This window comes from Triticum aestivum, chromosome 2B (assembly GCF_018294505.1).
Source record: "Triticum aestivum cultivar Chinese Spring chromosome 2B, IWGSC CS RefSeq v2.1, whole genome shotgun sequence".
NCBI lineage: Eukaryota > Viridiplantae > Streptophyta > Magnoliopsida > Poales > Poaceae > Triticum > Triticum aestivum.
Genome location: NC_057798.1, coordinates 678,828,846 through 678,845,199, shown reverse-complemented (window position 1 = coordinate 678,845,199; position 16,354 = coordinate 678,828,846). Strand labels below are relative to the sequence as shown.

The 16,354-nt window shown below is 47.3% G+C and overlaps 1 protein-coding gene across 2 annotated transcripts; it reads right to left on the bottom strand.

The window, feature by feature from the left end:
* Window positions 1–7,047: 7,047 nt before the first annotated feature.
* Window positions 7,048–8,694, bottom strand: LOC123042035 (probable purine permease 11). Of its 2 annotated transcripts, XM_044464565.1 has the most exons (3): window positions 8,651–8,694; window positions 8,386–8,488; window positions 7,048–8,276 (listed from the first exon to the last, which is right to left on the bottom strand). In XM_044464565.1, the coding sequence occupies exons 2-3, from the start codon at window positions 8,420–8,422 to the stop codon at window positions 7,168–7,170; spliced, it is 1,146 nt and encodes a 381-aa protein (XP_044320500.1). In that variant the 5' UTR covers window positions 8,423–8,488; window positions 8,651–8,694; the 3' UTR covers window positions 7,048–7,167. The 2 variants fall into 2 exon arrangements, with proteins under 2 accessions (XP_044320500.1, XP_044320499.1); XM_044464564.1 differs by lacking the exon at window positions 8,651–8,694 and having other exon boundaries at window positions 8,386–8,644.
* Between the last annotated feature and the right edge of the window lie 7,660 nt (window positions 8,695–16,354).

Below are 16,354 nucleotides of genomic sequence, written 5' to 3'. Positions count from 1 at the left end.
TCGGATTCAAGACCAAGGCAGTCCAGCCTGCGTTCCAGGCTCATCTCGAGTAGTCCTGATGATCAAAGGTGATTGGTTGTAACAACCAGTGGCGGTGCTCCTCTGGGGCTGGCCGTATGGCGCGTGTCTTCGTAAGCGCCGTTCTGTTTTTCCCTTTTGTCATCTGAAGTGAATTTACTGTTTTGACATCTTGTGGGAACTTCTTTTGTTCTCTGGTGTTCTGCTTGTGGGGTGCGTCGTCATCCTCGCTTGGTGTGTCGAGCCCCTTGTGTTCGGCGTTGAGTTTGCCGGACTGCTTGAAGACCCAACAATCTCTGTGGGTATGGTTTCCAGGTCTCCCGGGAGTACTGTGGATTTGACATATTTTATCCAGGATTTTGTTGAGGTTAGATAGCTCGTCATTGTCATCTTTGGGTGGCGGCTTTTTTTTATTTTGCCGAGAGCTTTTGAATCCGGCATTGACTGCCGTGCTCATCGGGCTGTTATCCTTAATTCGGCGCTGTTCTTTGTTACGGCGCGGTTTCCCGTTTCCATCTCTGAGTTTGGATGTGCTCGGGTCGCTGGTGCTGCTTCTTGCCAACCAGCTATCCTCTCCTGCACAAAAGCGGGTCATGAGGCTTGTTAATGCGGCCATTGTTTTTGGCTTTTCTTGGCCGAGGTGTCTGGCGAGCCATTCGTCTCGGACGCTATGTTTGAAAGCTGCTAGGGCCTCGGCGTCCGGACAGTCGACTATCTGATTCTTTTTAGTAAGGAATATGTTCCATAGTTTTCGGGCTGACTCTTCGGGCTGCTGAGTTATATGACTCAGATCATCTGCATCCGGAGGTCAGACATAGGTCCCCTGAAAATTTGCCCGGAAAGCGTCCTCGAGCACTTCCCAACTTCCCATGGTGTTTTCGGGAAGGCTTTTAAGCCAATGCCGGGCTGGCCCTTTGAGCTTAAGGGGTAAGTATTTTATGGCGTGGAGGTCATCTCCTCTGGCCATGTGTATGTGGAGGATATAATCCTCGATCCAGACTCCAGGGTCTGTTGTTCCGTCGTATGCTTCTATGTTCACGGGCTTGAATCCCGCTGGAAATTCATGATCCAGCACCTCATCGGTAAAACATAGGGGATGTGCGGCGCCCCTGTATGTAGGTGTGTCGCGATGTTCGGATATTTTTTGCATTGCATTGCTCACTGGAGCTTGCTTTCCTGGCCCATAGATGGATCTGGTTGGGCCAGTTTTTTGATGTGAATCCTTGGGTGGATCGCGCGTCGTATTGAGTGCGGCGCCCTTTGTCGATTGAGATCGACCGTGGGGTCGTCTATCCGACCTTGTGGCTTCCTTATTTTTTGACTGTGGGGGCTCTATGGCCTCTTCATCAAATTCCGGTAGTAGTTTCCGCTTCAGATAGCTCTTTGTGTGACGACTGTTGCCGTACTTGTGTGCGGTATTGAGTACTTTGCCCCATCTGATCCTGAGTGCATCTTCTGCTGTTTTGAGCCTCCGCTTCTGCTTTTTCAGGCTACGTGTAGTGGCAACGAGCCTTTGGTGGAGGTTTTGATGTTCTAGCAATTTGTCCGGCGTGAGGTCGTCCGGACTATTATCTTTCCCGGGGATGGGTTGTTCGGATTGTCCGCCCTGTTTGGACGGTTTCTCAATGGCATGTTCGTCTTCCGTTGATTCTCCCTGCTCTATGGCTGGGTCTTTGTCGAGGTGGGGCTTGGCGTGGTGCTTACGTCGCCGCTTTGACTGTTTTTCGAGGGAGCAATCCCTGGTTGCGCCCTTTTGATCCTCGTTGTCATTTCTTTTAGGTGTGTCCACCATGTATACATCGTATGACGAGGTGGCCTTCCAATGCCCTATAGGTGCTGGTTCTTGGTCGTCTCCTTCATCGGCGTCCATATCGTCGATGTCTTCGGAGTCGAAGTCAAGCATGTCGGTTAGATCGTCGACAGTGGCTACAAAGTGGGTGGTGGGTGGGTTTCGAATTTTTTCATCGTCCGCATCCCAACCCTGCCGACCATAGTCCGGCCAGGGCTCTCCTGACAAAGAGAGAGACTTTAGGGAGTTCAGGATATCGCCAAAGGGCGAGTGCTGAAAGACGTCCGCGGCGGTGAACTCCATGATCGGAGCCCAATCGGGTTCGATCGGAAGGGGTGCAAGAGATTCGGAGTCCGGAACGGAGTCCGGCATCTTGGAGTCACGGGGATTGCAAAGGACTAGGCTGGTATTCGGCTCTATCGCCATAGAGGTTGCGGCTCCGGGGGCGGCTTCCAACCGTCCGTCCCCGACTGGCGCAGTTGACTCCGAGCTAATGGTCGGAGTGGACACCTGAGCGGCACTCTGGGCGCTGTCCGGCGGCAGAGCTAGATCATGCCCATCGAGACAGTGCGGCGCGCTCGGCCGCGGCTCGAATCCATCGAAGATCAAGTCCCCGCAGATGTCGGCCGTGTAGTTTAAGCTTCCAAACCTGACCTGATGGCCAGGGGCGTAGCTTTCGATCTGCTCCAGATGGCCAAGCGAGTTGGCCCACAGTGCGAAGCCGCTGAATACGAAGATCTGTCCGGGGAGAAAAGTCTCACCCTGGACCGCGTCGTGGTTGATGATCGAAGAAGCCATCGGGCCTAAGCGTGATGACACAGAGGAACTCTCAATGAAAGCACCAATGTCGGTGTCAAAACCGGTGGATCTCGGGTAGGGGCTCCCGAACTGTGCGTCTAGGCGGATGATAACAGGAGACAAGGGACACGATGTTTTTACCCAGGTTCGGGCCCTCTTGGTGGATGTAAAACCCTACTCCTGCTTGATTAATATTGATGATATGGGTAGTACAAGAGTTGATCTACCACGAGATCAAAGAGGCTAAACCCTAGAAGCTAGCCTATGGTATGATTGTTGTTCGTCCTACGGACTAAAACTCTCCGGTTTATATAAACACCGGAGAGGGCTAGGGTTACACAGAGTCGGTTACAACGGGAGGAGATCTTCATATCGTATCGCCAAGCTTGCCTTCCACGCCAAGGAAAGTCCCATCCGGACACGGGACGAAGTCTTCAATCTTGTATCTTCATAGTCCGGGAGTCCGGCCAAAGGTCATAGTCCGGCCATCCGGACACCCCCTAATCTAGGACTCCCTCACCGGCCATCTATACATCCGCGGGCACGTTCGAACGCGTCCGCGGACTGCATCGGGCGGCCCCTCATATGGGCTGCCGCACATCCACACACCTAAAATGTGGAGGCTCAAATTCATGCAATTCATGCACATCAATCATACGATACAAAATTTTCCAATTCAACAGTTCGATATAAAGAAAACAAATCAAAGTTCAACAATCCAGACATGTCAAAATAAAATCAGTGTCCAAGCATGACGGATCACTTGCCGGGCGCCATGCATGGCGCTTGCTCCGAGGCCATTCATGTGTCGCGTTGCGCCTGCATCCAGGCCACATGCTCTGCCTGCATCCTTGTTGCATGCTTCGATGCTGCAGTAGCCGCCCTTACCACCTCGTATTCCCTACGGCTGTTGATCTCCTTCTCCGCAAGCCACTTATTTGCATGCAGGATCTTCACATCCTCTGCGTCTTATGCGAGTTGCAACCTCTCCTTCTCAAGCTCAATCTCGCCACATGTCTTGGCCTTCTCAAGCTCCATCTGATCACCGCCTCTTGATTCTCCAACTTGATCTTCTCCCTCTCAATTTACAGCTTCTTCTTCGTCCTCTTCCGATCCCAATCCATCCTCTCCTTTTGCGCATTCAACATCAGCTAGTACCTCTCCTCTTTCTTGTTCTCCCTCACCGAAAAAATGCTCGTCCATGTAAAGGACATTTTGTAGCCGCAGTGTCACAGGAGGCCCTTGCCTTCTCCCACTTGTTTCATAAGACTTGCCGGTTATCCTTTGGCACGGTGGCTCTTCCATTCTCCACTACAACATCTTTGTCTTCGTCGTCCGACCCAATTGATTGGTGGGAGCTTGAGCTATCATTCCTAGCCTTGAGATCGGCGAGAAGTTGTGCCCACTTTGGTTTACCATTCAAGATCACCCAAAAATGGCTAAAACCAAATGGCTTCTTTTCTATCTCGTCATACATAGTCGGCACCACTACCGTCTAGCAAACAAAAATATGTATTAGAATGTAACAAAAACAAGCGAATGCAAATCATGACAAGGTGAAGTCAAATAGCTTACGTGAGTTGCCACTCCCAACCCACTTTGAGGCCGGCCAAGCACTTGTGAATAGTAGTCGACGTACTTGTTCACTTCCCCTTGAATGATCGCCCATTGATGTTGGAGAGATGCGACACTACGGTTGGTGATGATAGGAAGCGGCTCCACATATTGCTTTTGCTCATGATATTCCTTCCAAATCTTCTCCCAATACTTATTCCTCTTTTGCTCCGTGCCGCATATTGGATCCATTGTTGTGGCCAACCAAGCTTTGACCAACAAAATATCCTCAAATGTTGAGAATGAACCTCTAGCCGTTGTCGTCTTTGCCTATGCTCCGACATCTTTGTGGAGAACACTCGCTTCGAGTATTCCTTGACATGAAGTCTTCCATCTTCCCTTCCATGCTTGATAATTTGTACCATTTAAAGTTATCATTCACAACCATCTTTCACTACAAGAACATAAGCAATTAGCACATAGCAAGCCAAAGTTCTTATGCCACTTTTTGGGGCTCGACAGCAAAGTTGTGATGCACAAATTCATTGGCATGAAAATATGCACACTAAAAAAAACCTCCACTTATAGTGAACTTTGAGGACAGTTTCAACCAACAAGTAAGCAGCGGAATAAACTCAAACAACATGCACATGTGACATAGGATTAACGTGGAAAAACCTCCTCAATTTGAGCAGTAAAAACCTCCTTCTCAACAACAACAAGAGGCAGGATTTCAGTAAAGCAGAGTTTACACAACTTTTTCCTCCCTTATGTATTTTGCAGAATTCTCTTAACCACTAAACCAAATAGCACCAAGATTGCCAGACAAGTAAACGCACAAGTTTCGGAGACCCCCTTAAAATTTTAGCTTAATCGGACACTGCTTCTTCCAAAACAACTCTGTGTTGAAACTGCAGCAACTCGAATTGACAAAACTACTATCAAATCTAATGCTCCAGTGACCCACTCCTCAAACCAGCTCATCAGATCAAAGTACTCAAAAGTAAGAAATGAGCTCACAAAGTTTAGTGCCAATCCAAGCAAGTTTGAGTCCAATCACCAGCTTGAACACTATCTAGTCTGGTGCGGCAAAGAATTTCTTCTTCTTCCTCTCTCTCACAGGTTGTGCTTCAATTGTGTGCTCTCTCACTTTCACAATGACAGCCACCCAGCAAGGTGAAGTGGCTAGGTTTTCTCGTTCACTCACTTACCTCGGAAGCAGTCTCAACAGTTGGAGGCAGTCGAGATCGGCGACTCCCATGTGTTAAACTTATGTTGCCTGATGTTGGCTACAAACACATCTTCATGTGGAGGGACTTGGCCCAACATTTCTCTTCTAAAGCTCTCACGGATTGTATCTTTCGACATTTATAGGTAATAGTATGCTCTCAAAAAAATATGGGAAAAAATATAGGTAATAGTATTGCAACACGAATAAGTTTTTTTATTGGAGTCGGAATGTACCGGTGCTCAATCCATCGTTCATTCAGTTTCATCAAGATTGGTGCAGCTGTTTAGGTATAAACAAGAGAATTCTTTCTAACAAGAATACTTGGGAATACACCTGACTATGTCAGCCTTTTTGCCAGAGGAGAGAGGGAGAGAGTCCGTCCTTGGTCTGAGAGTGACTGCCGCATGCATGCATTGTCTCCTCACACAATTCCATGCATTTTATTTCATCCTTATTTTTTGAATGATTGATATGTTTTAAACCCAATGTCCATTTTTGAAACTTTATACATATTTGAATTCGTGGTGACTAGACAGATCAATCTTGGATATATTTGAACTACTTTTTATTTTATATATTTCAATTACATTTGAAATCACTTTCATAAAACATAATATTGTTTTTCTATTTCATAAAAGTGTTTTTGACGGTTGAGCTAATTTCTTATTTCACTCGTTTAAAAAGAACTAATTTCACTTCTCTTACGCATTGATTTCACTGATTCTAAAACAGATATTTCACTAATTTTCAAAAGATGGATTTATGCTCAATCAAAAGTAAAATCAGTTGTGTCAAATGAGTGAAAATTATTTCACTTATTTTAGAAAACTGATTTCACTCATTTGATACAATTGATTTCACTAATTTGACACACTGATTTCCGTCGTTTCAACTGAAAGAAAAACATGTTTCATAAAACAATGAAAAGGACATTTCACACCAAAAAAACATTTCATTTTTTTCAAATAGCTTAATTCACTCATTTCAGAAAACACATTACAATCGGGCAATTGAAATATTATATTTCACTTGTTTCAAAAAACTGATTACACTCATTAAAAATAGATTTCACTAGTTTCAGAAAAACACATTACAGTCACTCCTTTGGAGAAACAGTTTAACAAGCTGGAATATGAAACTCACAAAGAAAACCATATTCAGAAAAGTGGTTTCAATCATATCAATAACTGATATCAAATTTTCGAAAATTGTAATTTGAAATTAGTGAAATTAATATTTTGATATGATTGAAATAGTAGAAATTAACCCTCCAAAAAAAGAAATAGTAAAATTTAAACTAGTTTAAATATATTCAAGACTGGTCTTATTCTAAAGATATTATGTTTAGGAATTTGAATATTTGAAATTTTTAAATAGCATAACATTACTGTAAAAAATATTGGCCTTCTAAAAATGTAAACAAAAATAAAATGCATGGATCTGTTTGAGAGAGAGAGAGGAGAGATGCCCCATGCATACGTACATCCCACTACAAAAAGTACTGCATTTTCTGCCATGGGTCTTATTGATCTGACATAGATTTGACTATATACAAAAGATTACCTGTCATAATACATGATTATACATATGAATGGGGCCTATTAGACACAGACAATAAGGCAGCTGAACGGTGGATGCTATGACGGTACATCCCGGCTCCGGTAAAAAGGTGTTTGCGTATTGCAACATGATTCAGTAAAATACTAAAATCCACACAGGGATGAACAAAGTTTTACTAAGAACGGGGTGAGCACAGTCTAAGTCTTGCGTATTCTATTCACTCTGTATTGAGTTTAACAGTCTGGTGTTCGTCGTCGTCGGCTAATCGCTCAGCTAGTATCTTCTTAACCTTGGCATCATCAAGGTAGTGCTGGTAGATGTAGGACAAGAACCCCCAGACCCCTATGAGCATCGCCAGCACCTTCACCCCGTCCATCTGGTCGCCGAAGAAGATCACGGCGACGATGGGCGACAGCGGCAACCCCACGGTGCTGATCACGTTGGTGAAGAGCGACGACACCGCCGCGACGAGCCCCATCATGCCCACGGTGGCCAGCTGCCACGATATGGCCGTCCACGCCAGCGTCATCCCGTAGGCCACCTTGCCCTTCTTATACCCGTCCATCTCGCCGTCCAGGGAGCTCCACTCGCCGGAGATGAACAGCCCGGCTACCGATACCACGGCCGCGGCGGTGTTGCTCCAGAACTGCATCTCCACCACGTCGTAGAAGGTGTCGCTCTTGAGCACCTTGTCGAAGGTGAGCTGCATCAGGGACAGGATCAGGGAGAAGAGCGCCGACGCCGTCAGCGTCAGCGCGAACCCCAGCGGGAACTTCCCCTCCGGGACGCTGCTGTTGGTCCCGTCCGAGCCGTGGCTCACGCCGACGAGCGCCGCGGAGAAGGTGAGCAGCACGACGGAGTTGAGGATGAGCGCGGTGAACTTCTCCTTGTTGAGGAAGTAGGAGAAGACGGCGTTGAAGGAGAGCTGCGTCGCGCAGATGAGCGAGTAGGTCGACAGCGACAGGTAGAGGAGCGCGTAGGAGTACATCAGGTTGTCGGCGGCGAGGAGGACCCCCAGGCCGGCGTAGATGGCCGAGATCTTGAGGAGCGGCGGCCGCGTCACCGCGGTGGACCTAGGGCGACGCCGGAAGTAGAGGAGCAGCGGGATGGCGAGCGGCGTGCCGCAGGACTGAACCACCGTGGCCATCCACAAGCTGCCGCCCCCCTGGTCGTAGTAGATCCTGCCGAGGAAGCTCGCAACGCTCTGCCCGCCGAGGAGGAACACGATGTTGACGAGCACCACCGCCCACCATTGTACGCGTTCCGACATCGTCGGCGGCGCCGCGGTTGCCGGAGACGTGCCATTGTTAGCTACGCCTCCTGTACCTGCATGCATCGCCGGCCGATTAGTCCGGTTATAATCGATCCAGCCTGCAATTTGGTCAGCACAACAAGATTCCGGTATCGAGAATTCAAGATGGAGAACGAGAGGGACCTGCGATCTGCATACGAATTTCCCCAGCATCGCCCATGTCGATCGATCTGTGTCACGAGGATGTGCACAGACAGTGTTCTCCGTATCCTGAAAACCCGAAGCCCTGAAAAGGATACGCGACAAGATGACAATTGGGACCGGGGAATACTATGATCCTATTTGCATCGCCTTCGTCGATTGAATAAAAATAAGGCAGGCAATAGTAGCAACAATGGCGCTAGCTAGCGCGGATCTAAATCTGCAGTCAACATTAGCTTGACTTAACTCGGCACCGTTGAGCAACGCTTCTGCCATGAGTCAATTTTCCCGGGCCCTTGGAGAAAAGGAATCCAAACGGCGCCAGCGTTGAGCACTTGAGCCGTTGATCGTTTGGTGGAGACTCGAGAGCGACCTAGGCGCCGGTCGACCGGCGCAAGCGCCAGATCGGAGCCTAGAGAGCCGTTGATTCGACAGCACACGGAGAACGCACAGCCGCATGATGGCCCTTTCCGACCTCCGCTGGCAGCTCGCACCTCCCTCTCCCGTCGCCGTCGTCCGTCGCAAGCACTCCTCCTCGTCGCCAACGCAACCCGCTGCCGGTCATAACAATTGTGCATCCGGGTTGCAACATTACGAGTCATGACGCCCGTCACCGCACCATCGCTAGCTACCCAGTTTCATCAAATCAGCGGCGACAACGCAGACCATGCTTTCGCCCATCGCAACAATGGCCGTTGTTGGTTTCAGCTTTGGTGCTGCCGGTTTCAGCATTGACAACGATGGGCGTCGTGGTTTCCAGCACGTGGTTGCAGCATTGTTGTCAAACCGGTCATAGCTTTTGGTGTCGCCACTTCCATCATCCCTCTCTGTCAGTCACAGCATCGACAGGCGTGGTCCAACATCGCTGATTGTCAGTCCCAGCATCGTCGGGGCATGGCTCCCGCACATGGTTGTCGCGGTTGCAGCATCGCTGGCGGTTGATTCCAGCATGCCTCGCCGTGGTCGCACGTCAGGTGACTGCCATTTCGAGCACCGGTGGCCTAGTTGAAGCACTGGTGGCCGACATGATGCAAAATGATCAATATGTAAAATCCGAACAAGTAATTGCAAAGGTTCATGACAAAATGTCCACTTTACATTTTAAAGACTCCAAGTTCGGATCAAACGGTTCAAACACTTTTAGTCATCTAACGCCAATCACCAAATCAGTGGCCAGGACGTCCGAAATCCCACATACCCTCCTCAAATTAGGGGGAGCCTTAGTGGAGTCTGGACAGTCCACCCGGCCCACTGTCAATTGGATCATGTCTCCCCACAACCCACGTGTGGAGGGCCTCCGCATGGTCCGCTTTCGCAGGCACAATGAATGATCCTATCCACCCTTGTCATACTAAAATTGTGTGGCACGCCAGTGCCGACTACCCCCCTTCCTGAAGAATATCGCTGGTCTATTCATGGTTTTTTTTTTGCTTTCTTAGTGAAAAACTCCACAAATTTTATTGATTAATGAAAATGTTTACAGGGATAAATGACTTCTTAAAAAATGCTAAATGGGATACTGGTGTCACAAGTGCACAATTAGATTTCATCTTCTGAGTGAAACGACACCTCCGGTTACTGAAAACAAACAAGAAAATAAATCACGTTGGGTTAATTTTCAACGCACAAGTCACATGTCATGCAGGATCTGCGTGTCCGTTTGTGCATGATTAGATGCATTCTCACGCACCCTTTGGAGGACGCGACACTGGCGTCAAATGGCCCACGCCGAGCGATTCTTGAATCTTTGAACGATTCTACTACTCGCTGTTGTCACATAATCTTGTCAAAGATACCTACACAATTGGTCAAAACGTGCCAAGATGTTTGTGTAAATAATATAGCCGGCGTGATGCGACAATGGTGCGTGCCAGATAGCACTTCTGGGGTTGGAATCACACTGACAGGTAGAAACTGTAGCTTACTTTTGGATCTTAGCTGAAATCTTATGAAGAGTACTACTTGGAGGGAGTATTAGACGTTTTTGTAGGCCTAAAAAAACTCTGCAAACAGGAGAGATGTGAACTTGTCAAAGAACCTCTTTTCAGCCATGTTTGATTGCTACTCCTAGTACAACGATTTGATGATTTTGATGCGCAACATGAGACTAGTCCTAAGCTTTCACCATCATCATCATCATCATGGGAGCAGTACGTGTCGATTTCAGGGTTAGAGAAAATTGTAGATCAAGATTTCAGGGAGAATTGACTGATACTGGTTGGTTTATTGTGTATCTATCTGCACATGGTCGACAACTATAGTGTTAAACAACACGCCTGTCCATAAATACATGACTTCTTGCGATGCATAGTCAAACTTTTCTAATTCTGAATACTTGAACGTAAGAAAATGTATAGATTGGTGAAGTAAAAAATACTATCATTATTAGATTTGTCACGAAGCATACTTCTATAATAAGAATTTAATCTTAATATAGAAAAAAAATCCAAAGGTACTTGGTGGAGACAGTATCAATGTGGAGGGAGACATTAGAACCCTTGTTCTCCTTCCGATAATAGGCCTAGCGAGGGTTAGTGCCTTAGTGGTATGATTGTGCTAGTTTCGACTAATATCAGCAGCGAACTTTAGTATCTCCACCCTACCGGTTATATATGACCCTCACTAAACTATATGAGGTGTTTTTCGGACTCAAGGGAGGTCCGTCAACTATGTCTCCTTGACTCCGAGGGAAACCTCCCGTGGAGCAGGTATTGGTGGTATTGTGCACCGCTTTCTTGAAGGCATCGTCTTGGAGCGGGCGGGGATGGGACTGGCAATGGCTTGCTTCACATCATTTATGAGTCACCTTTATCCGGTGTGGCTTGTGATTTGGCATCCATAATGATTGCGGGTTGTGTAGGGTCACGGCAGGGCTCTGGTAGTCGACTATGTTTGACGTGTCCCGTAGGTTTCTCTTTGTCTCGATGTGTCATCATGGAGTCGGAGTTGCCTTGATGGAGCCTAGGCGGTGACGTTGACAGCTGATTGGTGGTCTTCGAGGAGGTCTAGCTAGCTTGGTTCGTGCAAATCATGCATATTTCTTCCACATGTGATCGTCTTCAAAGTCGGAATTGTTTGCAGTGAACTCGGAGTCGCTCCCTTGGAGAAGAGTGATGACCACTACTAGAGAAAACCTTACTAGTGGTGCTGGTTTTTTATATACCAGTAGCACGGGCACCCGCGCTACTGCTAGGGCGCTACAGCTATTATTTAACCGTAGCACGTTTCTAAACAAGCACTGCAGCTAAAATACTTAGTAGTTGCGCCTCTTTCTATACCAACGCTACTACTATCATCAGGTAGTAGTAGCGCCCTATTTTCTCCCCACGCTACAACTAGGTAAATAGAAATTAAAAATAAAAAAAAAGTCAGATGCAATATTCATGGAAATCAAGACAAGTCCAGTGCAAATAAACTAAGTTCATAGAACCATCTCACAAATATTAACGATAATACCACATTTAATATAGCCACACAATCTCACAAACTCATATATAGTAGTCAACATTGCATGGATAGATCATAGTTGATAAGTCTATTAGGTAGTCATACTAGCATATATATGGTTCAGCAGCCACATACATGCATATGTAGTTCTAGATGATAACAATGACGATCATCATCCTCAAGCCTTGGCGGTGGGTATTCCTGATAGTAATTAGGATGATCTGTCCAACATGAAGATTCTTGCCGACGAGGAAGCTCTTCCACCCAACCGGGTTGAAGTGTGTGTGTGACCGTCCATGTCCATGCCGTACGCACAGGTGGTGACGGAGCCCCTCGCGGTGAGGCGTATTCCAGCAAGCCTTCTTCATCAGGCTTGATACCACAACTTTCAGATAGGCTCTTTGGCAATTTCTGAATAAGAAAAACATATCAATTAATAAGTAGCCCCACGCATTCTACACTATCAAAATATAGTACTACATTTCTACTAAGCATGAATTCTACTAATAAGTATATATGGATTCTACACTATTAACAGTTCTTTGGATTCTACACGAAGCATATATATCATCGGATTCACTAAGCATATATATCATCGGACTCACTAAGCATATATATCATCGGACTCTACACTAAGTATAATAATAAAGCATATCATCAAATTCCTACAGTAAATGCAACATACATGACATGCCGATCAACCATGGTACTTGTCAGGCGGGTCACGAATGGCACCCCTACGAAGTCAGCACGTGGCGGAATTATGTCCCATAGGTTGCACACCTCCTCCTCGCTCAACCTCATTCTTTGAGCTACGATGGCTTCATCAAGTGGGTCGTCATCATCCTCATCATCTTCATCATCTTCCGCTTTGTTGACACAAATGACGGTCAGCTTGGGTGTTTCTGCTCTGAAGGAGAAGCTGATCAACTCACCATCGATGGTATGCATGTGGGCTTTGAAACGGACCCATCCATCTCCTCCCACCTGCGTCATATTTCGTCCTTTCTCGACCTCCATAGTGTAGGGGCCCCCAGGAGCCTCAAAGGTTACAGAGTCTCCGGTCATCTTATTGAATTCCGACCTCACATTGCATTGGACGATCTGTGTACAAAAAGCAAAATGATATATACACGATGCATTAATGCCAATAACACTAAAAACAAAATAGTGGTTACTAGTTTCATATAATTTATTACCGCCGCATGAAGAAAACTATACTGGAAGTAGATGTCGAACAGCGTGCCAGTTGCAAGGCTGCTGGCGCACCTTGACTTGCACCGTCGACGTGGTGGTGTGGTGGCGCCATTTCCCTAAAGCAATATGATTAAAGGATTAACGATCCAAAAAGTAAACATAAAGTTTTCACTACACATCAGGTTTTGAATAATATACACATCAGGTTCACATCATAGAGAATACACATCAGGTTCAGATGGCAAGCAAAATAACAACTAAATTATAGTTCAGTTCAGACAATAACCGAATAGAGATCATGTAACCCAAACAGAGCCTAATAATAAGATAAATGGCATGTTGCCATTATTGCGCAAGCAGACAAACAAAAGTAGTTCAAAAACAACCTAATTCTGCATTATTGGTAGATAAAATACCATTTATTCACATATTAATCGAGGCAGCTATAAGGCAGCAATAAGATCATCAATAGATAAAATACCATTTATTTACACAAAGATCAATTATGCATTATCTCTGCAAGCATGGCAAAGCAGAGCAATAACTCTTCCATCCTCATCAAGGACAACTCCCAGCCCTGACACAAGGGTAAAAACACTTCCATCATCATCAAGGACAACTGAACTAAGTGGATCAATCCAGGCATGGGCGGATTTGGGCCCCAGGCAGCCCAGGCCATTGCCTGGGGCGTGGAAAAAATCGTAGGCCTATATTTAGAAAAAAAAAACTTTGGCCTGGGGCGCAGCCCAGGTCCAAGCCCAGGCAGCCCAGGCGAACAGGCCCAGCCGGCAGGCCGCCCCAGGCTAACTCACCCGCACGGCCGCACGAACTCGACAGCGAGACGCTCTCCCGCAAGGCCGCAACCCTAAGCCGTCGCCCGTCGCCGCTCGCCGTCGCCCGTCGCCGCTCGCCGTCGCGGTGTCGCCAGTCAGGTTCTTGCCTCCATCCGCCTGGATCCCCCCTTCCAGCGCCCCCGTTTCAGCGCCCGCCCCCCTCCCCCACGGCCCCACCCGAGTGTGACGCTGCCGCTGCGGCGCTGCGGGCCTGCGGGAGTCCGTGGTCGGCGTCCGGCGAGGCGGCGAGGGCGCGAGGCAGCGAACCCGGATAGGACGCGACCGCGCGAGGATTCAGTCTGCAGGCTGCCCGGCCCGGCGTCCAGCGAGGTTGATGCCCTGTTTTGATGGCTTGATGCCCTGTTTTTGTTTATAGATGCCATTGTCTTGTCAGTATTCGATTGGATGATGATGATGATTTTAGTTGCTAGATGCCACTGTTTCTCTGTTTGTTAGATGTGTCATGTAGAAACCAATTTTGACATTGAGAAATTTTTGTTTCTCTAAAATTTTACAGGAGCTCAAGATGAGCAAAAGAAACAAGACATTGAATTCTTTTTTTCAAGTTCGAACCACCGAAGCCGCAGAAACCGGTCCTTCAGCTCAAACTAGACTCATTCATTCGGGAAGCAAGAGGTGATCCACATTTGATGAATTGCAATGATCTTGGTCATCTTGCCATGAATATGGTTAAAAGTGATATGCACACAACTTTTCCTTTAGTTTACCGTCTGGTTGAGTTAGCATTGATTTTAGCTGTTGCAACCGCAACCGTGGAAAGGGCATTCTCAGCAATGAGCATTATCAAGACCGGATTGAGGAACAAAATGGGTGATGATTGGATGAATCATAGAATGGTATGTTACATTGAGAGAGATGTATTTGTTACTATAGAAGAATCCAAAATCATTGAGCGATTTCAAGGTTATCGCACACGTAAAGGTGTTTTGCCTCGTCCTACACGTAAGTTTTCACATTTTGCATCTATCGTTAATTAGTTTTGCCTGCTATATTATGCACTGATTCACATTTCAAAATTGATGATTGAAGGTTTAGCGATGTCTGCTATTGAAGATGTAGTCATGGGAGGCTCAGATCAACCAATCATTTGATTTGGTATCAAACTTCTGTATCGTTTATCTATGCCACATATTGTCTTTTGATTTGTCTTGCTTTATTAGTTGACCATCATGGAACAAATGCTGCCATTGAACATCATGTTTGGTTTCTTATTAGTTATGCAAAACATAGATTGATTCTTGTATGCCTTGAAATTGAAGTTTTTTCTGGGTAGTTTTTAGCCATTAGTTGTTCGCCTGGGGCGTCAACAATTCCTGGGTCCGCCACTGAATCCAGGGGAACACTTTATCTATTCCCACATCCAAAATTAGAACCAGCTTAGAATCTTTCAAAAGAGCACGACACAAGATTCACAAAACACAATAAGTAAACATCCATTCCACCTTTGGCACCAGATACATAGTAATTAAAACTATAAAAGGAAAACACACCCCTTTTAGATCAGATACAACTCTCTGTCTCTCTGTGTTTTCTTTTTCTGAAATTTATCAAAAATGGGCTCACTAACAACATCAGATGGATAGCGATTTGGGTCGATCATTCCATTAACGGCCGGGTGCTGCTGGATCGATGTCGTCACCAGCTAACCTCATCCTACTCCTAAAAGGCAATGAAACAAGACTACAAGTGCATGCTTCCCTTTGCATCAACCGCTCTGGCCATCGGTGCAGTTGGTTAGGCCTTAGGCGTCTGTGACTATGTTTCCACAGCAAGAAAAACCTAACTTGCCGCCCTCTCCGCCATTCTCCTGCTCCTTCCCTTCCCCTTCTCCCTGGGCCTCTGCTTGCCCGCCGACGCCATGGCGGCCGCCACCGCCGCCTCACTGCTCTCCCGCTGCTGCTCCTCCCGCCGCGTGCTATCCAGCAGCTCCCGCCGCCTCCTGTCCCTCTCTTGCAGCTCCCGCCGCCTGTTCCCCACCATGCCCAACAAGCCTCTACTTATCTCACCTAACTCCTCTCTCTACTCTCTCCCCCAATCCCTAAATCCCTTTTCCCCACGCGAAATCCCAAAACTTGGTGAACCGTCGCGGCGAATCGATCGGAACCTAGTGGTGGCGCACGCAGGGAGGAGGAGATCGAGGGGGACTTACGGGGCTGGAGCATCGGAGGAGGCGAGAGGCGGCAGCGCGTGGTGGCGGCGCACGGTGTCGTCGGCGGGGGTGAGGCGGCTGGGGAGGAACCCTAACCGCGACGGCGTCGTCGGGCGAAGGGGATCGATGTGAGAGTGAGGGATGGTGCGGGGGGGAGGGGGGCAGCGCGCGGGCCAGTTTTCTTTTCCTATAATAGTAGCGCTGGGTAAAGGCCGGCGCTACTGCTAAGCCCACCAGCTGTAGCGCCCGTTCGAAACAAACGCTACAGGTAAGTGGACTACCGTTTTTGCCCTGCGGCCCACGT

Bases quoted from the DNA above. Each gene is read 5' to 3' on its own strand.
- LOC123042035 (XM_044464565.1), bottom strand. From the start codon at position 8,422: ATGGGCGATGCTGGGGAAATTCGTATGCAGATCGCAG. The intron at 8,277-8,385 runs GTCCCTCTCGTT...CGATGCATGCAG, and splicing joins AATTCGTATGCAGATCGCAG to GTACAGGAGGCGTAGCTAAC.